General features: G+C 42.4%; 2 protein-coding genes across 2 annotated transcripts; one reads left to right on the forward strand and one right to left on the reverse strand.

The window, feature by feature from the left end:
• Positions 1-14,435: 14,435 nt before the first annotated feature.
• On the forward strand, positions 14,436-22,538 carry LOC310929082 (ras-GEF domain-containing family member 1C-like; the record flags this gene model as incomplete). The annotated part of the gene is made up of 13 exons (XM_083891787.1): positions 14,436-14,648; positions 14,837-14,959; positions 15,146-15,283; positions 16,688-16,909; positions 18,135-18,209; positions 19,426-19,524; positions 19,918-20,020; positions 20,107-20,186; positions 20,282-20,377; positions 20,452-20,547; positions 20,632-20,755; positions 21,921-21,993; positions 22,087-22,538. The coding sequence occupies 13 exons, from the start codon at positions 14,436-14,438 to the stop codon at positions 22,109-22,111; spliced, it is 1,467 nt and encodes a 488-aa protein (XP_083747913.1). The 3' UTR covers positions 22,112-22,538.
• A 2,620-nt stretch (positions 22,539-25,158) lies between these two features.
• tmem126a (transmembrane protein 126A) lies at positions 25,159-25,930 on the reverse strand. The gene has a single exon (XM_083890621.1). The coding sequence runs from the start codon at positions 25,823-25,825 to the stop codon at positions 25,208-25,210; it is 618 nt and encodes a 205-aa protein (XP_083746747.1). The 5' UTR covers positions 25,826-25,930; the 3' UTR covers positions 25,159-25,207.
• Between the last annotated feature and the right edge of the window lie 66 nt (positions 25,931-25,996).

Raw genomic sequence — 25,996 nt, forward strand, 5'->3', positions numbered from 1 at the left:
ATTGTTCTCCCAAAAAGAAGAAAAAAAAAAAGCCCGGACATGACTCAGCTGAAATGATTTTACTGACCGATCCAGTAATTGTAATTGACCAGTATTGGACCAATACTGATACCCATCCCTAGAGCTAAGAAGCAGGTCAACGAGTGTACCTAATAAAGTGGCTGATGTGTGCATAAATAGATGTGTCACATACCCGCAAAAAAATGTTCTCTATTAGATTTATTTTAATAAATCTGAATTATTCGTGAGTCACTGTCTGTGGAAATGCATACATGTTGCACAGTTCGCATTGCTAACTGTAGCTTCACTCGGCTGTTGTTTTTAAAGGTCCAGTTTATGCAATACTTGCGTGCAACCAATCACTGCAGCTAATGCCAGCGAGCTGCCATGCCTAGTCATGCTCTTCACCAATGAAAACAGACACGTGACATCATTTATGCACCAAGTCACTTGCACGTTAAAGGTGAGAGGGACTAGCTCAAAGTCATTTCGGAGACCTTTCATTGCTCATGGAGCTCTCCCTTGTGAAAATGCCAGACCAATTTTAAACTTGGTCTTATCTCTTTTATATGTCTGAAGCCTTTTAATAAGTCAAAGAACTGACTTTCTTTGGAAGTAAACCCAGAGATCTTTCTTCGTCTGGATGCTTTGAGCCACTTTCTGCCACTCTGCTTTTACTGCCACTACTCAGCTGTGTGGCTCCTTATTACCTTTACTGTTTACTGTTACCTTCAAGCAGAACCAATGAACTGGTAAACATCGTATAGGACGTCTTGAACTCTCAGAAAAAAAACCCACAGTCCACAACATATTTACATGGGTCATATGTGTTCCCTGACATCTGGTGAGGCAGCATATTTGACCTTCAAATTAGGTAAAAAGTTTTAATTAATGAAACTTCAGTGCCCTGCTCAAATGTCAGAGTCTCTTCTCCGTACGCCTTTGCATTCAGGGGTCAGTGTGAGCGATGGTGATGTAATATTCCCACGGCCTTGGACCTTGTGTAACGCCTGATGCACACATCTCCAAAGTCAAAGAATACAAGACAATACAAAGGAGGGCAATTTCCTGATGAGAAACCACTGCTACAGGAATGGAATACAAGACTGAGTATGCATGTATAGAATGCTAGACTGACGCAGAACCTTGTTTTAAATGTAAACAGAATCGCAGGCTTGTACGTGCCTACAGAAATGTGGCTCTCCACTGGGTTTGATGGCACAACAGCCTGTATATTTCTTAGCCTTACAGATTGGTATGCTCCAATAAAAGCTCTGCATGTAGTCCACAGGAGTGCAACAATCTGTAGTCCTGTGAAATGACAGTGTGTGAGAATCAGTAGAGCTTTGTAACCGTGTGTGTGAGAGTGTGTGTGTAGACAGGAGAGGACCTGCCCACAGCAGCATCAAAGTTATACTACCGGAAATCCAAGGTTTTACTTTCAAAATAAAACCAAAGGCAGCTGAGTGTGTGAGGACTCTCATGATCAATCATAGATCACCGACTGAGAGCAAGCCAGATTTCTTTTTAACTGTGTTAATCTTGTTTAAAATAATAGTTTAGCTTGGTTATTGTCATTAAGTAAGTTTGTACTGTGTTAATGTGGCACATAGATTGTAGATTAGGTTAATTGGACACTGAATAGAATAGAATGGTTGCTCGTCTCTGTATGTTTGTCCTGCGATGGAATGCTGCCATCAAGTTGCTTTATCCTCCACATGAGGAGGGGTCCACCCTGGACAGGTCGCCAGTCCATCACAAGGACACGGAGACAAACAACCATCCACTCTCACACTCACACTCAAGGTCAATTTAGAGCAGGGGTCTCAAACTCAAATCACCTGGGGGCAAATGTGCATCTCTTGTGGTCAAGAGGGGGTCGGCCTAGAGAACAAACAGTGGGGAAAATTAACTACTGTTCACAATATTGCATCATGATATCACACATACACTTAATAATACTATTTATGATTCAAAATTAACATATTAATATCAAAAACAGACATTTATTTGGGATAATTATGAGCAAATGTTTTATTATTATAATAAACATTGCTAGCAAACATGTATTATATTCTATCACCTCGCTGGCAGCTGTGCCTCCGCTACACACTGTGTTTAAAAGACGGTGAGGTCGTGGGCCATGTTTTCTTTATAACATGACATTAAGTGGGGGGCCGCATGCAATCGAATGGGGGGCCGTATGTGGCCCCCGGGCCGCCAGTTTGAGTCCCTTGATTTAGAGTGTCCAATTTGCCTAATCTCCAAATCTGCACATTTTGGGACTGTGGGAGGAAATCGGATAACTGGAAAACCCACACACACACATGGTGAGAAGATACAAACTCCATGCAGAAAGACCCTTGTTCCAACCAAGTCACAAACAAGACTACACCAACCGTGTATGGCCTGGTCAAATCTGCCCTAAATATACACATTTCCAGCCATATTGTCTCTTTAAAAATACAATTATAATTTGTAGCCTAAAGGGTGCTCTTATTTTGAAAGTCTCAAACGGAAGTCTGGTTGTTTTCGCTGACTTGACCGGAGCGTGAATGGTTCCCTCTCCTCTCCTCTGGCTCACTTGCTCCGTGGATGAGTGGATGTGCTGCACGGTCCTCCGTGTCTCCGTGGCGCAGGACAGGACGGTCGCCACGCCTTTAAACGGGGACGCACTTTATTATTTATTTTATCTCTTTTTTTCCCCACGGCCTCAGCTCTTCATGTCCGTGGACACGTGTCTTTAGAGAGCGCGCGGACGTTAAAGATCAACAGACATTTCGTTTCCCTCGCATCCACCAGGCTGCGCCTCACGGACTCCGGGCGCTGCCGCTGCTTCTGCCGCTGCTGCTCCTGCTCCCACGGATGCTGAGGAGCTGAAACAGCCTGTGGCGCAAACGGCAACACATTTTTTGGGGGGGGAAATACCTGGTCTGGAGCGGCACTTTTACTGATTTGACACCGGGTACAAGTCGTACCAAAGATGGGGATTAAAGTGTAGTGTTCAGTGTTGGTAAGTAGCGTGGAAAAGCAACGTCACTCACTACTATATTAGTGTATTGCGCTCACGCCCACAGCAAGTGTGTGTTTGTCTCCTCTCTTCTCTGGCATAAACACTGACCTGGTCAGGACCTGTAATTGTCCTCATGGAGACCAACAAACTGGTCCTAGTGAGGCAGAACCTAATGTCTGAGGAACCGGTTCCGTTTAAGTTGTGGTTAGAGAGAACACAGGCGGTGTGTGTTGTAATTACGAGGCTTCTCCTCTGATTTTAATCAATCTGTGTCGTCATATAGTGCTGAACTTTTACGATAGCTACAGTGATGACGTCATGTGTTTGAAAGCATTGCAGGTCAATTGTGGGGTAAAGGTCTTGTGGATCATTAATGAGACAGTAGATGACATGGACATGTTCTGTGAACATTGTCACTGGTGTGAATCTTATCTGATTGTGTGTAAACATTAACACGTAGAGCAGCAAAGTTTGTCTTTATCCTGTTTAATGTAGTGTATACATAATATTTTAGACATTTAAATGTCAGTGTATGAACATGTGTGGCATTTCTTTATTTGTTTTAAATGCATTTTATTTTAGGGTTGTCCCTCATATTACAAACCATCAGATAATAATAACAAAAGACTGACTAAAATTGACAGATAACGTCACACAAAATGGATGAGGACGAACAAAAATAAAGAATACAAACAAATAAATATAAATGATTTATTTATCGTCACGTGGGATGGGAGTGTCCATTTCTCTGATAAATGGTTGCCAAATGTTATTGATGTGTAAGTTTTCTAGAAACAGTCTTTTTGTTACTACGTCGAGTCGTACTTGTTGAGAATTTTATAGGTTGGCATTGGTTGACATTTTGCTTTTGCTTTTTCTTGTAAATGAAAAAGGAAAATCTGTTGAGAAAAACACAAAACAGCCTTTTCACCCTGCAGCGATGCAGTAACTCGCACAGCTTATCAATACAAACCAAAAGGATTTGTTTGCTGTCTCTGTTTTTGCTGCAAGGTGCATGGAACCCAGACCTGTGTGGAAAAACCAGTTAGGTGAGGAGAAACTCTAGCCTGGTTTGTTGATATGACCAGTTAACATACTTTTTTCTTCTCCGCACCTCGACCATGGCTGCACCTCACAGCCAAATGTGGGGCATCACACGTGTGCCTATACTCTCTCAGCATTGACTCAGCTTTGTTTATTCTGTGCTCCCTCCCTCTCGTTAGGATGCAACCCTGGGAAACGTGTATTTGTTCACTCTCACCTTTGCTGGCAGTAAGTGCTTGTGTTTGCCCAGAGGGGTGAAAAACAAACATTTTTTGTTCTGTGCCATGTGTCTGCTGAGGTAAGAGTTTCCCCTGTGAATAAGTAACTTAGTTGATAATCTGCAGATTTGCCCACGGTCGCCCACTGCGGATAAAAAGTGGATTATGTCCCTGTGCACCTTCAGGGTTCCCCCTCTGAAGTTGAGATTGTTGGTGCAGAGCCTGTGAATCTTTGATGGTCTTGGTGATAGAATGGTTTTGGATTGCAGCGACAGCTTGGTGTGACGGTACACGAGTACAGTCGGCGCAGCTTGAACTGACATGAGTCAGTAGCGGCTGGTAACAAGTCTGCAGGTACAGACTCACGGCTCACGGCACGTTCCCTCCAATTCAGGCCAAGTCTGCAGGGAATAACAGGTGTGCTGTTAATGAGGACATCGTTGGGTTTGATGTTGGACTGAGTGGCAAGTTTCCAGAGCATGAGACGAGTCATTGTGTGTGAATGTGAGTGTGTGGTGGAGAGAGAGAGAGAGGGCACAGTCTGTGTGGTGCAGGTTGACAAGGTTCATGACTGACTGTGTGTGTGTGTGTGTGTATGCAAGCACTGGTTTGTGTGTGTGTTAAAAACAATCAATCACATGCCATTCTTCTCTACAGACGTGACAGAGCTCTTCTAACAAAGTCGAAACAGGAATCCACGACAACATCCTACTGGCAAACAGGATGTTCCCCACGAAGTCCAGTTTAAAACTTAATATTGTAGTGACAGCCGGGTCATTCTGGACTAGACTTAAGACTAATGATAGTGAAAGAAGGAATGAAAACGTCTTCTTTTTTTCACAACCATAATAACCATGAAGCCATCAATTCAAAGAGAGCTTCATTGGAAATTTCCTGATGTAATGACTGGATGTTCTTGTATGTTTCATTTATCTCCCTTTCTCTAACAGTTCACTAGCTTCACATGGCATTATCTTTTTAAAAAGGCTATTAAAAAATAATCTCCTTGAACTTTTTTTAATATTAATATTCTTGCTTCATACTTAGAACTTTCCTGATTTAACACTAGCCTAACCTTGGTATTTAAAAAAGGACAGAATACTGTGATTTGCATTTACCTGACAGGAATTTGGCTGAAGTGCCGCGACAAACACTCACACACATCGACGATGAGAGCGGTCGTGCTGACAGGCCACGGTGGACCGGGTTCATGAGTGGAATCACTCTGTCACAGCCGGCTGCTCTGTCATGGGAGCGGAAGAGCGAGGCGAAGAGAGGTGGAACGAGACATTCTGATAGAATAAAAGAGACAAAGGGGGACTGTCACTTTCAGGACTCTAATTTCCTCCCAACAGGGGCTTTAACTTTATGGAAACGTTTTGTGCTCTCCAGAGCTGCTTGTAGCTGTAGCTGCCTCCACATGGTCTGCATGCTGTCATCTGGGCAGCTATTGATAGTGAATATGGATTGGCCGGGTCCAAGCAGTAATGACATATGATTAAATCCCTGCTGTGTTCAATAAACCACTGGAGTAAACATATAGATTAGTCCAATCGAATACCAGACCCAGGTTGTGGAAATTGGCCTCATCAGGTGGACACTATGTTTTATCAAAAACATAGATTAAAGATTTAACCTCGACATAAATGCACCAAGTGGAGCTTTTCCACAACTACCAACTCTATGGACGAATGTTTTTACTGAGAGCATCACTTGTGTGTCAGAAAGCAAAGACACACATATGCAGTAAAATAATCAACAAGACAGCAAACATCAATGTAAGTGATGCAGCATTTTGGATATTCAAACAAATATGCACTGCAGGGAAGAAATGCATTCATTATCAGTGAGATACGTATGATGAGGGTGCAGAACATTTTGATATCAGTACAGAAACCTGTCTTTCATATCATAGGTTATGCGTTTTAAGTCCTTAAAGTCCTCCTAATCCTGGAAATTAGTTGTGCTGTTGTTGTTGTTGTTGTTGTTGACAGAGCCACTCATTATGAACAGAAGTCCACTAGGGGTGGGTCTACATATTGATTTGGTGATATATCGCCGCCCTTCCTCGTGCAACACGATAATGGATACGTCAGGGCAAATATCGATATTTTAATCAGCAAATTAAGGTGCTGTAAAGTAAACAGTCCTTGCCAGTTTCACTCGCCGGCCGTCGCTACTTCATACCTCCTCACGGTGGCGCAGCTCAAACGAATGAGGGAAACTTGGGTGGAAGTTACCTGACCTGAAGAAGAGGGAGTTTACAGTGGGATAATGGTGGAGAAAGCTCCGTAAAGAGATGCTCCATCCACTTTCAATACATGAACTTTATGCACTAAAGTCGCTATGTTGTGAATCCTGCACTTTTAACATTTCCCAGATGTTGTGTTTTCTTGAGTTAGACGGATATCGTTGGGTATCACTGTACCATTGTCTTGCAATATATTGATTATCACAGAATTGTTGTATCGTGGTATTATTGGTATCGTGGACCTTGTATCGCGTACTCTGTGATTCCCACTCCTAACTGAGAATGTGGAAAACGTCCAACTATGAAAGCCTCTGGTTGCAGGTTAATGAAGCCTGTATTCTGTCTGTTGCTAATCATGTTTACATGACTCCTGTACAGAACAGATCACCCACAACCCCCTGTGGATAATGAGTATGATGACATCATAGATCACTGCTTGGCCTTGGTCCATGCTGGTTGTAACGAACATATGACAGATGGCGTTTTACAGGAAATGATACAGTTGTGATGAAATTAGTATCATCTCGTTATTATTGGATTTGCATCCGTTACCTTCTCCCTTATTAGTTTGTGTTGGTTATTGTGCAGGTTTAATTGAGGGTAATCCAGCACAGAGTGTTTGTTGGGATGAACGGCTAAAAGAAAGCACTGCTGTGATAGTTGCACATGGACATGATTTCATTCAGTCTGAATGCTCTCAACAACTCCACCCTGGGTTTCCTTTCCATATTCTTCCAGTGTCTTTGTGAGTGGGTAATTCATCCTAAATGACAGTTGAGGCCAGTTTATGTCCATTTAGACTAAATCACTCATGGGTCTTACGTCAACAGTTGGTTGTAAACTGGGATGGAATGAATAATGCGTGGCTGTTTTTTAAAAAGAAACATTGATCATTGTGAATGAGAGATTTACGGCTGTCAAGATCCAATGTCTGATCCAGCTAAATCTATATTAGATTGCCCAGACCATCACATGTAAGAGGCTCTCAGTTTATTTTAGTACTCCGTTTTGATCCTCGCCAAACTTGTTTGGGATAATATTGCACACTGCAATATTAAGCCACTTAAATTTATCTTAGTGGAAATTAATTTACCACGACAAGCCTACTTAATGTCATTTTTTGTAAGAAGATGGATGAGGGTGTGCTCCCCCTCTCTCTCCTGTAGCATCCTTCTGTTTCTCCGCCTGTCTTTGTTTGAGATGCGACAAAGTGCCTGAAAGATTGAAGCTCAGCCACACCTCTTGGAGAACACTAGGACAGATGGTTGCTTTTATTGTGAGGTAAGGACTTGGACTCAGATGCACTGACTTCCTCAGTCCTGAGCGCACACAAACCCACGCATTCACACAGCTGTGTCCAAACTCGCTCAGGAATGAGGACGTCTGCACACGTGCACAGGGCGTGTTCAGGGAGGAGAATTCCCTCTGAGCTCTGCATTATTACTGATGGAGCTGGCGAGTGGGAAACAGGTGCCAGGATGTCAGTGTGAGGCTGCACAGACGGCACAAGGGGATTCTCATAAAAGGGATTTAGGGGAGTGTGTCCCTGTTGAGCTCAGAGTGTGATTCCCAACCTCTGTCAGGCTCATACCACAGAAAGAAGCTGGGGATTGGGTGGGGAGGCGGAATGCCTCGACTGTAACTCAATCCTGTTTGGCTGCTGTGTGGGTGCAAGTGTGTGTGCATGTGTTTTTTTGAAGACACAATGGACCCATTTGTTTTCATCCCCACTCTTCTCCAGAATCACACACACACACCATTAACCAACAATAGTGTGCTGGTTTGAGTTTGTCGTGAGGCGTGTGTGGTGACATATGTGTGGTATTTTGCGCTCTCTCTGTTGTCCGTGGCGCCAAGCAGTCACCGTGCAGCTAAGCAGCCAGAATGGCTCGGGCCCCTGTACCTCGGCATTCAGTCTGGATACCAGTACAGTTTTGGGCCCCTGTAGAGACTGGGGATGATGGTAGGGGCAGAGGGCCAAAAAGCCTCCCATGCCAGCAGCTCCCATTGGAACAACAGGCTGCTACAGGGCCATCTGTGTTGGCATCCTGACTGGGCTTAGTGGAAAACAGGGTGTAGAGAGGAGCATAAAGGAGGAGGGAGGAATTGAGGAGACGTAAAAGAAGAAGGGGAGTGAAAGGCTGTGTGACAAAGAGGTGTTTAGTTTCCTTTAACCCCTTGCCCCATTGGAGAATACTGTATTCTTTCTCTACTTGCATCATTTTGCTTTCAAAGGAAAAAAATAGGCCAGTGCTGCAATACTCTAAGGCACTCAGAACAGTGTCAGGACCAAAAATACACACGTATCTGCCTTTTAGAGCGCAAAATAGAATTGTTAAGTGTTCAATGGCTGAACATGTGGGTCCTAAATTAGACAGGAAGTGTAAGAGTATGTAAATGAGTTGGCAAGGTGGGACGTGGAGTCTGCAAAGAAAATGAGGAGTTTAGTGAGTCTAGTAGGAGGCTTAGGAGGTTTAGAGAGCCAAGAATGTCTGCTCACCATCCTGGGGCAGAGTATCACCTGCTCATCTGCCTCCATGGCTCACCTTTCTCTTATCTTCTCCATCTTACTCCCATAATCATCACATCCCTGTGCAAAGTAGTTGATGCAGTTTGTTTTATCTCTCTTTTGTCTGTGGTCTTTTAAAGCAGGAAGCGGCCACAGAAACAAAAACAAGTGTTGCTGCAATAGTCATGCTGGATATTTTTTGTGGTTGCTTGCGAAAATATGCCACTCCTCTAAAAATAGCATAACATCACAACTTGAAGTGCAATCACGTTTGCCGTGTGGCGTCAATGTGTCCAGTCAGCTGGGTATAAGTCATTGTTTCCCAGGAGTGTAGAGAAGTTGATGAATTACAAAACTCAATAGAATATATCTCTCAGTAAGTCACTTTGTGTTGTGATGTTTCCAGGGAAGCAATAGTACAGCATGTTACCTCCACTCTATATATTTGATCTACTACCCTGTTTATTTGGGGTGATTTTAGTAGACATGTTCAGAAGTGTCATTATAACAAAGTAGGAATGAATTAATAACTATTGATAATTGACTAGTCATTGATTATTAAAGTCTTATAATCAGATAACTTAAAAATACAGCCTGGAAGGGCCACCAGACCGTTTGAAGTAATCACTGGTGTGTTCAATAAACCACTGAAGTAAACGTAAAGATTAGCTTGCCAATATCTATGCCCTCTTTGCTCATCAGAATTCTCATCAGTGATTTTAAGTTTTTTTTGCTGTTACAAAAGAGATTATAAAAACAAAGCAGTCTGTGGAAGTAATTCTGGTTCTAAACCATAGATGGCAAAATGACAACTGTGTCATCAAGCCATATTTTACACACACGCAAAAGTCCTGAAAAGAACAGTGGAATGTGTCAAGAGGAGAATCTTTGTATTTGTTTTAAATGCACTTTAAAGTATCTTGATTTAAAAATGGCCCCAACTGCAGACAAAGTCTTCATATAGCCTCTAAAGAGACAAGCTTCAACCCTGGAGTGACTTTGGATGCAAACAAAGCTTCTACTGTAGTCCAACTAACCCCCACCAAGGAGCCATAACCCTTGACTTTTGACCCGTGACTCTCAGGTCAGACGGTGCTTGATTTGGCTCGAACAAACCTCTTCAGTCTTAATGGGGATTCTTGGATGCTGATTGTCCTCATCCATTAATCCCTTAGTGGCAGAACTGTTTAGTCTGCAGCTGTGTCATCACTTTCCTCTTAACACATGCACACAAAACGCACACACAGACAGGGATGATCGGGTGCGGTTTTCAGGATCTGTATTGTTCAAAATCGCTCAATCTGATATTTTGAAAAAATAAAAATGTAAACGCAAATTCATCCATCCGTCGATCCATCCATCTTCAATTGCATTATCCTCCACATGAGGGCCTTGGAGGGCTGACATAGGGCGAAAGGTGGGGTACAACCTGGACAGGTCACCAGTGTAAACTCAAATCCAAAAAGTTGTCAGTACTGGACGACAATCATACAGTCAATGCACACACACGCATGCAAACTTGTTTTTATATCTTAATGAGGACACATCATAGACATAATGCATTCCCTAGCCCCTTACCTAACCTTAACCATCACAACTAAAGCTGTGTTAAAGTTGTTGGCCCACACGGTCAAAAGATCCTCACACGTCTATTTAGACCTCACCAAGATAGAATTACAAGTACACACACACATATGAGTAAAATACTATTAATGTGGTGAAACAGGTTATACTGAGATGTTTTTTTTTTGACAACTTCAAGCTGCTCAGTTATGTCAGGAATGCCATTGTTTCAAAAACATCACACACACGCACGCGTATGTATACAGGCAAACAGTGGAGCAGTGAAGGGTGCTGATAAAGATTGTGTCACTAGACGCTGCCATTCTGTTAATCATCATAGAACAAAGCAAGCGGATCCTCGATGGCAGCGATAACAGCCTCACAGAATCACAAGACAAAACACACACCCACTCAGTCACACACACACACACACAACCACTCATCTGCCATGAACAATGACACTCCCCCAGCTGTCTAGACAGAGTGCAGGGCTGACTGCTGGGGATCTCAGAGGGAATTACAGCACACCCCACTACACTCACCTGTTCTCAGCCGCTCGTTCTTCCATGTGTGTGTTTTCATGCAGTGTTGATGCAGCGTGACAGGCGTGTGTGTGTGTGTGTGTGTGTGTGTGTGTGTGTGTGTGTGTGTGTGTGTGTGTGTGTGTGTGTGTGTGTGTGTGTGTGTGTGTGTGTGTGTGTGTGTGTGTGTGTGTGTGTGTGTGTGTGTGTACGTGTACCACGAGGTATGGAAATAAGTTCAGAGTACAACTGTGTGGATCACTTCCCTGTCAAACTGTGCGGAAGAAAATGTTGTGAAATCATAAAAGCAGTTGGGAGAATTCCTCGTCTGTGAGATTTTGTAAGTATATATTTGTCACCTGAGAGGTGTAGTCAAAACCCAGACAGCAGGATCATGTAGATTTCTAAAAAATGAAACCTGTAATTTACTCTATGTTCAATCAGTCCAGTCAAGCAGCATTAGTTGCCCTGTTTGATCAATTCCCCTTTATTTACACTTATTGTATATTTCTGCCTCTACAGTTACACTACCCAGAAATGCAGTGTGTTTTTCATGTGCTTTCAGACCTCGTCCACTCTCTGCATCATTTAACGATTCTATGTTTTCATGGCAAGCTCAATTTATCACAGCAACGTATGAGTTTCAAGCTCATAAATACTGTAGTTGTTCAAGCAACTTGGGACACCACAGAAACAAACTTTTCACTTACTAATAAACAAAGTGCCTTGAAAATCAAATGGGTATCAAGGGGACTGTCATTCAGCACGGCTCATGTCAAAGTAACTGGTCTGGAATTCAATATACTCACTTGTTTCACAGACTGTTAAGGCCGTGACTGACGGAGACGCAGGGTGAAACGATGCATCAGAGACTGAGATTGAGGAGAGAGGAGCTGAGGGGGAGGCGGTGGGAGCAATAACGAGAGTGAAGTCTCACAGAGCTAATGTGTCTTCCCTTCAATTCGAACACAAATACAATTACTTCTGGTTTTCATAAAGCGTAGCGAAGGGTTGACCGCATTTTTCCTTGTCTCTGTTTATCAGGACGTGTCTTCTCTCCGGTGAGCACAACCAAATGGAATCTAACTTAGTCAGCGACAATGGGAGGAAACAGCTGAAACATTTAAGGCTTTGTGTTGCTGCGCGTTTTCACTGTGGGTAGTCGGGTAGTCGGAAGAGAGACTGGCACTGATGCAGTATATAGTGTTTTCTTTCTTTCGGGTAAGACAGGCAGTTTATATCTGCTCAATTAAACAGGTGTTTGGCTTTTCACAGGTAGCTGTCAGCTCATCTCGGAGTCGTGTGCAATGGAGAGTCTGTAGCTCTGAGGAGCAGATAACCACAGCATACATTGCAAGAGATGTGGCTGTGGGCGTCAGTAGGAAGGAAGTCAGTAAAACCTCCAACAGATAGAAAGCCCCCCCCCATCCCCCCAGCCTTTTGTGTGCCTTCACCCTGTCTGCATGCATATGTGCCTAGGTGTGTGCAAGCGCATGAATAAGTGCTCATGTTTTACGGAAGCATCGGAGAACAAAGGACAGCCTCTCATGCAGGAAACTCGAGACCTGAGCTGCTCCTCTGCAAACCAGTGTGTGCTTGACCTTCCACCCCCAGTCCACTGGTGTGTGTCTGTGTCCATGTGTGTGTGTGTAGGGGTTACACAGGATGAAACATATGCAGCAAACCTTGTTGCGTCTCTAAAATGACTTTAGTGTGTTGCACTCTGTTAATCTTTCTTACCAAACCAGGTTTTTGGCTGTGATGTAACATTGTTTGAGTAACAAGTGTGTTACAAGAGAGTCCTGACATTAGATTTAAGCAAATGCCAACAAAACTTGCCTGTTTTTATTTGTGTGTGCTCTTTCTGGTCGAGCTCTGGCTGCTGTGTGGGCTACAAACAGCAGGAATAATACTGGTGGTTTACATCAGGAATAACTCCCTAGTTGTTGCTCAAGGTCTCCTTGCTTGTATGTGGGTTTGTCCCCCCTCACATGACTCCTGCAGGCAGAAAGGATTTATGACACTGAACCTGCCAGAAGGCACCCACTGCAGTTATCCTTGATGATGACTTCAAGTTGGTATTTTTAGTTATCAATATCAAATTCAGATATAAGTAACCAAAACCCATTTGCCATGTACAAAATTTCACTCTTGAGCGGGGGCTGCTGTGTGATGCAGTTGACGAGTGATGGGGTTAATTGCCCCCGAGGATGAGAGTGGTTCTCTGTTTCAGTAGTAGGCCTTGTGTAGTACACATCACAGTGAGTGCTCCTTTACTACAGCTGCAGTGCTGCTCCACTGAGGGAAGGAACATGCTGATTTCTTTAAAAATGGGCAACCCAAAATATTCTTAAAGGGAAAGGCGTACAGTAGCAGGCAAAGATAGAGGCCATGCTATCAAGTTGGGGCTGCACAGCGACTGAGTGACCCATATTTTCTGTGGCGTGTTCCCCAATGATGGCAGCAGGTCACTGGTTAGAAAAGCGAGGGATTGGGAGCAGATATAATTGGACAGTGAAAAGAAAATGGGAAAAGACAGGAGTTTGTTAAAATCCATGATAAAACTAGAAGCACTCGGAGAGCCTCAGGCAAGGCAGATCAGTGCCTACAAAATACACCCTGCCGGCGCACCTGGGTCAGAGTTGCAACCAGCGATAATGTTATGGTCAGACAGTGAGTGTTGTAAACAGTGATAGTGTCTACGGACCCAAAATGTAATCACTTGTTCCTGGTCCCATGTTGAACATATTCTGAAAATTTCAGCCAAATCTAGCTGTGGCTTTTCGAGTTATCTTGGTGGTTATTAAAGGCGAAGAAGTTTGGCTGCTCTTCTAAAACACAACTCAAGAACTCATCAAAAATGAAGGACCTTTTAAAATACACACTTGTTGTAATGTACTGTATAATGAACAATTAATATCACTATAATAAAAGCTTTTTCTTTTCATTTATATACCGTTGACACCGAACAAATCAGTGAACACAGAGATATTTTCAGTACAATTTCAATTCAGATTTCATAAAATACATTCATTGTACATAATTAAGATTTATTCTAACGTAATACTAAAAAAATATATCCCAGGGAACTTTTTTGTATGTGATGCATTTTTGTTTCCCTCACACATCCCAATTACCACCAATTAGTAGAAGTAGATATATGCAAAGTAAAATATGCATGAGATGTATTCCCTCTTTTCTCAGCTCACAAATATACTGGAGTTTGTATTTCATTAAAGACTTATCTTCCTCATTCTATATAAAAACTGCTGACTGATAGTATTTTTTTTTCTGTGTGTCTGTGTGCTAGACAGGAATGCCCCAGACTGTGTGCTCAGGCATCATGTTCACCACTCCCAGTGGCTTCAGCCCTCATCTGGCCTGTGCTGAGCCTGAGGAGGAGGAGGAGGAGGCCCCACAGGAGGCCCCGGAGCCCGGTGCTGGCCTGGCCGATGGGCTCCCCATCTCCTCTGCCTCCTTGGACACTCTTATCCATAATCTGGTGCCCACTGCCGACTACTACCCTGAGGTAAACTGAAATGTATCACAGTCTTACTCTGTCTATTGTGGTGATGGCAGCACTGCCAATGAGATGATTATCTTTATACCTCTGGGTAAAGTGCCCATCTGCTTCATTTAATTCCAGAAATATGATGTGTTTTTTTTATTGATTTAGTGGCAGTGTCTTAGTGAATGTCTCCTTCTGTCCTTTGACAGAAAGCCTATGTGTTTACCTTCCTGCTGAGTGCTCGTCTGTTCATCTCTCCTCCGGAGTTGCTCGCCAGGGTGTGTGAGCTGTGCATCAAACAGCAGCAACTGGATCAGAGCCCACTCGATACGGTCAGCACTGCACCACACATTAATGCATAACGCCTGTCTGCACATACATGAGCTGTGGGTACAGAAAAAAAACATGCAGACATACTTGTGTTCCTTGTGTAAAGATAGGTTTTAACCAATATGCTGAGTCATTTTAGTGCAATCCCAGATTGTGGTAAAGCACTTTCACTTCTTCAACAAAAACAGGCAAAAGTGCGACGGTTTGGACCCAAGATCCTTCAGCTGCTGACAGAGTGGACGGAGACATTCCCTTCAGACTTCAGGGATGAGAAGATGGTCGTACACCTCAAGGACATCATCCACAGGATAGCTCCATGTGATGAGGTACACCCCGGAAAACACACAGAGCAGTGTCCATATTAATGAATTTAGGCCTTCAAGTCATACTCAAGTCGTCTTTGTTAGGTTTAAAATGATGCTTTGATCAAAAAAAGAGTAAAATTAGACAAAATAACTCTCATTAAGTTATCAGCTTCTACAAGATAACAATTTGTGATTAGGGCCATTTTATCTTTCCTCATATGCTGCAGCTGCAGCGAGAAATGCTCTGATGGAGAGCAAAATTTAATTATCATCAGCAGCAGCACTGTCACAGGTTGGTGGAAGGAGTCAGAGTGTCAGTGTAGGGTGAGCAGCCACAGCTCTGTGTAACACAATCTCACATTACAGGGGAGGAGAGAGGAAGGAAGGATGTAAGAGGAGTGGATCTATCTGTAGCCTCAAGGGAACATGGAGTGAGGAAAATGGACGCAGAAAATGGGGAGGGGGATGGGATACGGGGGGACACAGAGAGTGTAGGAGGAGGGTGATGGAGTCAGGGAGGACGACGAGAAAAATATGTAGGGAGGTGAAGAGAGGACAGAAAGAAGGGCAGGTGATGATGAATGTACTGCTATTTGTAGTTGGCTGTCCACAGTGTGTGTGTGTGTGTGTGCATGTGTGGCTCATTTGTGAGACAGGCTGACCTAACAGCCCCTGTGACCAGTTACAGAAACACACTTCAGTGGACACAGAGAGCACATATTATTTTCAAAACTCAGCTGAAAATGTATATTATTCACCACTAGAGTGTCACAGTGTGTGGGAAATAAAGCTGTTCTATTTACATCTTATTGTTTTGGCGGTCAAAGGTGATTTTACTCATCTATAGACAACATTTTATTTTATTTTATTCATATATTATTTTACTTGGGAGTCGCATTGGGATTAAAATATTTTACAAGTGAGACCAGATATAGATGGATGGATGGATAGATAGATAGATAGATAGATAGATAGATAGATAGATAGATAGATAGATAGATAGATAGATAGATAGATAGATAGATAGATAGATAGATAGATAGATAGATAGATAGATAGATAGATAGATAGATAGATAGATAGATAGATAGATGGAATAGTAGGAAATTACAGTGCCACAACATCTTAACTAACTTCACAACTTAATAAGTTAAATGGAACTAAAACTATAATACTGTACAGGAGGAAAGAGGAATTTGTTAAGATCAGCAGCAGTCGTAGAGGTAATATCTATCTATATCTATTCAAAATATAATGATGACAAACATACTTTGGAAGAATGCTTGAATGCTTCATTATGGTCTCACAACCTGGCGACCCACAGGTTCTTTTGATGTATGCCTATTACTGATCTATGAAGCGTTAATAAATTATTCATCAAAGATGTTATTGACAGCACTTCCTCTCCTTCCCTCTTCTCTGCAGGCGTACTGGAAAACCCTGAACCAGCTGCTGCAGAAGCTCAGCCAGAGGCTGGCCCAGATGAGTCAGGGGGACGAGAGCATCGTCAAAGTCTCTCTCAACGCCTCCTCCATCTCTGACAAGCTGGTGGCCTTCAAGACCAAGCCTCCGCCCATCCAGAAAGACATGCTGTCCATCTGCAATGACCCGTACACGCTGGCACAGCAGCTCACCCACGTGGAGCTGGTGAGGAGACACGGGGACGAGAGGGGAGGGAGGGTTAGGAAGAGGTCAGGGTAAAAGATCATGACGGGGATGGAAGAGGAGGAGAGGGAAGGATGTTTGACTGGAGATTAATAAGTCTTCATCAAAGACATAAATATTGTATAAAAGACATTAGAGAAGGAGATGGAGGGAATAGAAGCAGATACAGTTACATATACAGATACAGATAAAGCAAACTGGCAGGAACACGTAACACTTTGATCGTGTAATTTTGATTTTAGTTGTCAGCTATTCCAGTGCTAAGTGGTTGTCGTGCACATTCAACAGCAACAAGAACAAAGAGAATAATGCAATGAAACATGCATGAACAAAAGGAAATCATCAGTGTCCCTCACATTGCATGCATGGTGCCTTCGGTCATGTGTGTCTTGATGTGGGCACGTGTGTGTGTGTGTGTGTGTGTGTGTGTGTGCCTGACTAAGCGTGTACCCTTGTCTGAGCGATGACATCACCCCAGAAGTCAGTTGTGTGCCTGGGGCGTCAAACAAAGGGAAGTAAAACCAGCGTAGATGTATGTGACCTGACAGCTTCACACACACACACACACACACACACACACACACACACACACACACACACACACACACACACACACACACACACACACACACACACACACACACTTGTCTCTCTCTCTGCACTTGTGAGGATATTCATAATGCATCATGCAGCCCCCTTACCCTAACCTGAACCCTCTCAATTACATGTGGAACCTAACCTTAAAACCAAGTCTTAACTTTGAAAAAGTTATGAGAATTTGTCCTCACAGCCTAATAAATACATGTAAAAGGAAAGACAGACACATTTCATTCATATACAATATCTATTGTAGGTTTTAGCAGCATGCTAATGCTAATTAAAAATGACTCTACTATCTTACCGGTGTGTGTTTGTGTGTGATGATCACGTGGTGATAAGGGTCTAATGAATCATTGTGGTTTCTGATTTGCACATGTATGCGACTGCGTAGTTGTCTTTTAATAGAAGTGAATATTGTCTGGAGTGTCACTCTGAGGAAATATGATTCCAATGAGTCACGTCGATGAGTCATTACTTCCTCTTATTGATTGCCTTCCATTACTGAAATGAAAGAATTGCTAATGCCACTACCCCCACTGCTGTGTGTGTGTGTGTGTGTGTGTACGGTATCTTTATGGTCATGTGTGTGTTTGTGTATGTTTTCCAGGAACATTTGAGTCATATTGGACCAGAGGAGTTTGTGCAGGCCTTTGTTCAGAAGGACCCGCTCGATGGAACACAGGTAAACTTTTATTTCTCCACACATTTTTCCACATTTTGTTTGTGATTGTTTTCGTGAATAATCCACAAGCATGTTTTTGTATTTTCAATTTTGTTTCGTTGGGGAATCCGGAAGAAAGCTTAGTGTACAAGAAACAACCTGGGATTCTGTGCTCAGATCTTCAGGCTTTACCAAATGCATTTTTTCGTGTGTAGTTGAGTCAAAGTTATGATTAATTTTATATCACATATTTTTAAAAAACTGGAGTAGTGATAATTGTGCAGAGGAACACATATTCACCATTAACTAGGTGCTTACTAACATGCATATAAGTTGCATACTAGCCCTTTATTAGTAAATATTAAGCACATATTAACACCTTATGTAGGAAAAATCTTAATTCATGTAGTAATAGATTTAGAATAAGGTTATGTAGAATAAGGTGTTAATATGTGCTTAATGATTACTAATAAAGGGCTAGTATGCTACTTATAAATTATAAGTATATATGTTAGTAAGCACCTAGTTAATGGTGAATATGTTCCCCAATCTAAAGTGTTACCGGACATTTATTTTTGTTCATAAAAACGAGCCAAGCCAACTTTGAACTTTGTGAAATTTAGAAATACGTCAAATTCAATCCGATTTTTCATTTATTTTTTTAAATTGAGGACTTTTTGCTCAGGTTTGTTTATATAGTTAGACAGTTTAAAAAATATATATTTTTCATCAGATTGCCTCTAGGTTGTGCTGAAGAAAGTGGATTAAAGACGCTCTATATAGCCTCTGTATATAGTAATGGAAAAAAAGCAGCCTAAATCCTCTAAGTTCTAAGGGTTAAGAAAAAAAGCAAACTTGATGATTTGCACCAAACAGAGGCCAAACAGCACAGTGTTGTAATATCAACCACACACACGAATGCTTTGTCTGTTCTCTGAAAAACCACTGCTCTCACTTTGTCTTCTTCCTCTGAGGGTTTTTTTCACCACTCTCTATGTTGTTGCCGTCTCTTCCACTCATCTTCTCTCCATTCTTCACCTTTTTTTTAACCTGCTCTCCATTGATTGTGTTATTTTTCCTCCCAGATCCTCACAGTCTGTGTCGTTTACACTCACACGGGGGGTTAGCGAGTAGATGGGAAGCTAATTAGGATCAGAGGAATTTATTTTGGTAATGCTTCCGATTCGTGCCTGAACTTATGCCCGTGTGTGTGTGTGTGTTTGTATATTTTCAACAGCCATGCTTCGGTGACCAGAAGAAGAAAACATCCAACCTGGAGGCTTATGTCAGATGGTTCAACAGACTGTGCTACCTGGTCGCCACTGAGATCTGCATGGTGAGTGGCAAATGCTTTCAAAGAAAATGGCCGTCGAGGTCAAAAATGAAAGGCATAAAATGTCCACAAAACATGAGGTGCACTTATCTCAAAGTAGGACAACTACAGCATGAACAACACATTAATCCTGCAGCAGAAGGAAACTTATGAGGCGTGTTCTTTATTTTACACATACACAACTTCTTCAGTAAATTGGAGATTCATTTATGATACACACCATCTAAAATAAAAAGAATATGTCTATATTCTAGTGGTCTTTGAATCTTGAAAACAAACAGGACAGCAGGCAAAGGCAGTTTAGTACTTGTAGAGCATCACTGCCCCCTAGTGGTAACTGTACACACTGATATGAATTTGACAATCTGAGAGAACTATTGTCTTGTTTTTTTGCAGCCGGCGAAGAAAAAGCAAAGAGCGCAGGTGATCGAGTTCTTCATCGACGTCGCCAGGGAGTGTTTCAACATCGGAAACTTCAACTCCCTCATGGCCATCATCTGTGAGTCCACCTTTGCTCCATTTAAGAGTGTTTTCATGAGCTGAGCTGGGCTCAATAAGCTGACATTCATTTTTTTCCTCTCTTAGCGGGTATGAACATGAGTCCAGTGTCACGGCTGAAGAAGACTTGGGGCAAAGCCAAGACGGCCAAGTTCTTCATTCTGGAGGTAACAATAACGCAACCGTTCACTGACCGAGAAGCACGAAGCGAGGAATAACTCGAAGCTGACGTCGCGTTGCTTGTTTCCATTTGTTTTGACAGCATCAGATGGATCCTACGGGAAATTTTTACAACTACAGGACTGCCCTGAGGGGGGCGGCCCATCGCTCTCAGACTGCCAACAGCAACAGAGAAAGGGTAAAGCTTGACACTGCTTATGAAAACATGCATTTGTTTTTGCCCGTACTAAAGTATTCCCATATCTTCCTCAGATTGTTATTCCTTTCTTCAGCCTGCTGATCAAAGACATTTATTTCCTCAATGAAGGATGTGCCAATCGGCTGCCAAACGGCCACGTCAACTTTGAGGTTCGACTGTCCCTTTTTCTTATGTTGCATGAGTAGAACTTAATCAACCTAAAAACCTATACTGAGGATAAGTTTCTGTCCTAGAAATTTGTGGAGTTGGCACGACAGGTTGGAGAATTCATGACATGGAAACAGGTGGAGTGTCCATTTGAGGAGGATCGGGCCATCTTACACTACCTCCACACTGCTCCCATCTTCAGCGAGGACGGTGAGGACAGAGGAATTCTTTCAAGAACATTTTGAAATATACTTAATTATTATTAATTGACTGATGCAAACATGTTGGAGTGTGACTGAAAACACAAAGAAGTACCCACAAGGAGTTTAGGAGTGGATTCTACTGCTCAGTGTAGTAGTTTGACACAATACAGGCCTTTTGCCCTTGTGATGCTGCTGTATACACACAAAAGCTCCCCCCAGACGGCACAAAACGTAAATCGTCTTTTTCTTTGCCGTTTTCAAAAAAGTTCCCTGTAAAGACGGCATAGTTTCAGGAAATCTCAGACAGAATGAACCGAGCCAGGGGAAAAAAGGGAAATAATGTCTGTTTATTTACGTTTCGTGCTGCCTCCGTGTGCAAATTTAGCGACTTTACAGACCCCCGGTGACGAGTGACAAAACTTCCGACTTCCTGTCATGAACCTAAATACTTTTTTGAGAAGGAAATGTAGAATTCTCACAATTAAAGGTGCATTATGTAATAAATCTAAAGCAACTGGCCATAAAATCCTCCTAATATGTCACAGAGACTCTGAGAATAATGTTCATATAACATACTGAACTCACCAACAACAACAGTACAGACAAAATATTCACATTAAAAAAAACCTTTTGCAGACTGCAAATCATGTTTATGTTTTGAAATCATGTTTTGGCATGTGGCGCCACCTACCGCCGTCTACCAATCATTGCAGTCAGTAGAGTCTCAGCTGCCGAGCAACCACGGGTTGCCAGTTACGTCTGAGCTACAGTGGCGGAGAAAACGAAACCTAAAAGATCTCGGTATTTTGAATTTGAGTTTAGTAACCGTTTTGTGGCCACATTCTTCCATATGGCGCCTTTAATCACAGCGCAAGAGAGAGAGAGCTGGGAATATGATGTCATCATTTTCCAAAATCACGCGGAAACGCGAGGCTGGCGTTTTGATATTTTCCCACTCTGGGAGACATTTTCAAAAAATACAATTTCAACACCTCTCCAACTAAAAAAGTATGCGTCTTCAGCTAAACTCGTTTCTGTGTGGATGGGCCCTAAGTCAGGTCTGATAGTTTTGCTTATTTAAATTGTGTCTGTTCACAAAAACACACAAACAAGCAGAGACAATCCTAAAGAAAACAAACACTTGATGAGTGTGTTCTGTCATTCTTCCCCAGGACTCTACCTTGCGTCCTATGAGAGTGAGAGTCCAGAGAACCAGGTCGAGAAGGACAGATGGAAAGCACTCAGGTGAGATACACAACACCGGTGAAAAGACAAACGCTGCAGAGGAGTGCAAAAAAGATGCACAGTCCTTCATCAGAATCTGTTTCCTCTCCACAGGTCTAACGTTCTGGGAAAGACATAAGGCACTGACTGCAGTTAATCCTCCTCCACCAGTGAGGGAGCGTGTGTTCTCACTGCACTATACTGAACTGTGAAGGAACCTAGCTGGTACTTAGGTGTTTTTTCTATGAAGAAATTATGTGGGGGGGGTGAAAAAAAAGGGAATTTGATGAACAGGATTCATCATGAAGAGTGTTACAGTAAAAAAAATGAAACAAAAACACATGAATCAAAATGTTAAGCTAAAGAAACTGCAGCAAAATGCCTTTGGAGCATATGAGTGTGTTGTAGAGGAATCCTGCTCCCACCCCTCGATGTGTGTTTACTCTGTGAAGATATGTTTACTACTATAGAGAATACAGTTACAGGGAAAACCACTTTATAAATGAATCCGTACTGATGGTAGTGTTTGGTTTTGTATTTGCTCCTCTCCCCGTTTCTCTCTCTCTCTCTTTTCCCCTCATCTAGTTATTTAACATCCTCCCCCCCCCTCTCTTTACTTGTAACGTACTGTAACTAAACTTATCATGATGTGAAGGGCGCTGGCTAGCCCGTATCGACCGTTAAAATTTTATAGGTTCACTGAAGGAACGGCAACAGAAGATGACATGCCTCGAGCATTTTAGCAGTTCATCTCATGTGTACTTTTATGTGTGGGAGTGTGTGCGTGTCCATGCATCCATGTCCGTTTGCCATTGTCACTGTGTTGTTTTGCACTGGGGAACAAGTGTTTTATTGGTCATCTCTTCATGTAATTTTATTTATTCTGTCTTATTTTTGGATTGTGTTGGACGGGGCGGGGACAGGGAGGGGGGGGGATTGGGAATATGAACTGTTTTAAAAAAAAGTGTTTACTCCTTTCAAATGTATTGTGCCATTAAATGCAAGGAAACCGCAGTATAGCTCGTAGCCAGTCATAGCAGCAGCCGGACCAGGTGTAGATTGTGTACAGGTGACGTTTACCCCTCATCTTTCTGCTCCTCGGGAAGTTTTCTCTGACTGACGTTCAGTTGTCTGATATATTTATGGAGATTTCTGTGCCGACAGATGTATAGTTTTTAATCGTAACTTTCCTTTAGTGAATATGAGGTCCAATGGCATGGTACGACAGGTGTTTTCAAAGGGGCATTAAAGTGCGTCCACCTTGTAGACATGACTACAGCGACACAAGCTGTGTAGTGATGATGCATGGTTGGATTCTAGTGAAGGACGGTAACAAAGTGGAGTCTTTTGTCCATGTAAAAAAAGAGTAATGAGGGAAACTTGTGCCATATGAGTTCCTGGTTGTCATGATAATTCAGGTTTGACTTGAAGTGTGTCGTTTATCATTTTGTGGCATTGTCACTGAGCTTAGTTTTTGACAGTTCTCTTGTGATTCTGGAGCCATTTTTGAGGACGCAGGGTGGGTTAAGAAAAGTGGGAACTACTGTGTGTAATTATGAGCTTTTTAAAAAGTCTTATTCAGTTTGCTATAATTGATTGATGTCAGTGTTTCCTCTTAAGAAGCACCTTTCCCTCTTAATAACAGAGTCATTCTTTCCTCATTTGTCATCAACAAACTTGCTTTTCTTGTAACATGTTCCTCGGACTAATGGGAGCCACAGGTGTGATGTCAAACCTGCCATTCAAGGTGACGACACGCGTTAATAAATCGTTTGCCTGTGTCGAACTTGTTTTTTTCCATGATGGTTGCGTACGAGGACAACGGTGCTTTGTGACATCGCTCTGACACACATCTCACACACACACACACCTGTGGATGCAGTTCAAGTGCATTCATTGTATATCATGGCAATTACGCAGACACACCCTTGGCTTCAATGTGACTGAGAGAAATGTGTGACTGGTTCTTTAAAAGCCTTTAATAAAACATACACCATGTCATGATAATGCTGTTGATTTGATTCATTTCCATTTTTGCCTCATTAAAACTTCAGTCAGGGTTTACACTCATGCACATTTTTTATTTCATGAGGACTGAAGTGATTATTTGGGTTATGAATCCTCAAGGCTGACCATGAATGGATGGCTGTGTGTTTACAGATCTGCAGAACTGAGTCACCACAGATAGAAGTATTTATGCTGCAGTCAACCCCATTTTTAACATACTGTGAAAATGGCTACAGCTACAACCAATCCTGTATTTTCCATACAGATTTACAAGTTTCATTTTCATTGACATCATTCTATTTTGTCAACAATATTGCATAATTTGGAAACTGCCAGTTGCATTCCCAGGACTTAAAGTGATAATTTTAAATGGATATGTATCTTGTATTTTGTTTTATTATGACCGGCTTTTGTTTCAAATGGATGCAGATGATTATTCTATAAATCAGTGTTTCCCCACCTTTAAAAAAACAACAACAAAAAACTTTTTAGAGATGACAAACTCATGTCAAGCAAATGTGTGCATCACGTTTATGACTATTGAAAGCCATTTCTGAAACAACTAAAATAAAATTATTTTGAATGTGCCAACCAGACACTTTCAAGAGTTTGGTAAATTAATCACAACACAATGTTATGAATGTTGTTACAACATACAAAAAAAGCTTAATAAGTAAATAGCTGGAGGAAAAATATTTGGCACAGTCGCTGGGAATAACTGCTGTACAGTGATCACAAAGCTTTTATTTTGAAAGGTATTTTGTGACTCTATTGGAAGTAATACTGAGCTAAAACTAAAAGTATGTGACTTTTGTCACGTGAAAGTTTACACTTGATTCCAGTTTATGGGGGGAGAAATATCTGCCATTTTAATAGAATTATGACCGTACAAAACACAAAAAAGTATTATTTTAAGGTTCAGTGCAGAAGTAGTTCATATATTCATAAAATACGTAATTGGTAAGTTATGCATGATGTTTAAAACAAACACATTAAGAAAAATGACTGCTAATTTAACCTAAAAACCTAACCCAAACTCACTTATCTATCGTTTCATCTTGCTGAGCTAAAACAAAATAATCATACGTGAGTTTATCAATTTAATTTATTGTGATTTGTTTGTCATACAAGTCCACACTTGATTTCCTTCGGTCATGGAAACTTTCAGACAAACTCCACTTGAGATGTTGAGAACTCAATACAAAGGGAAGGTTATGGAAAGCATGTTTTAGTCTTTGAGTTCCTCTCCATCTGAACTATCTGTCATCAGTGACATTTTGGTGTACTTTTGATGATGCCTCGAGCCGAGGAAGGCGCCGAAGAAGACCTGCAGCACCAGGACGACCCTCATTCTCCTCAGGATGGGTCTGGACAGCTCCCACCAGAACCGCAGCTGGTTGCCCTTCACCGGCATGGGTGCTGTGTTGTACCTAGATGCTAGAGCAGCGTTGACAGGTAAGGCCAGGAGGGTGGGATACAACCCGGCACAGAGCAGCCCGACCAGACCACCTCGCACCATAGCACAGGTGGGACAGTTGAGGTCACCGGCCAGAAGGGGGCTGCACACCACTGCGTTGTACACGGCAACCGTGGTCAAGAAGGGCAACACGGTCATCGGCAGGCTGGTGGCGATAGGCGCCTGCGACACATTCAGAGCTCTGCGGTAAAAACTGTTGGCTATCATTCCTCCGAGTCCCGCGTTCCCGCCCAGATACATTGGTCCGTACATGAAGAATTTCTGATCGCCGTCCGGAAGACGCTGGAAGTTCTTCGCCAGGATTTCAGCAAATGTTGCTCTGTCGACAGCACTTCCGGGTGCGCTCTCCTGCCCAGTGTTTTCCGACATTTTAATATTGCACCGACAATGTTCAGTCTTTTAAAGACAGATATTTTTCTCCACTTTTCACTGGGTTTAAGGTGGATTTAGGTACGGCGACAGAGGGCAGACATGTTTTACCCACAATCCAACGGGCTGAGTGCGCAGATCTTGTTACCCTGAGTGAAGTCTGTCAGGCAG

The sequence above is a fragment of the Microchirus variegatus genome (genome assembly GCF_963457635.1).
Source record: "Microchirus variegatus genome assembly, chromosome: 6".
Taxonomy (NCBI): domain Eukaryota; kingdom Metazoa; phylum Chordata; class Actinopteri; order Pleuronectiformes; family Soleidae; genus Microchirus; species Microchirus variegatus.

Excerpts from the sequence above, each read along its gene's own strand:
- tmem126a (XM_083890621.1), bottom strand. The coding sequence starts at position 25,825 with ATGTCGGAAAACACTGGGCAGGAGAGCGCACCCGGAAGTGCTGTCGAC.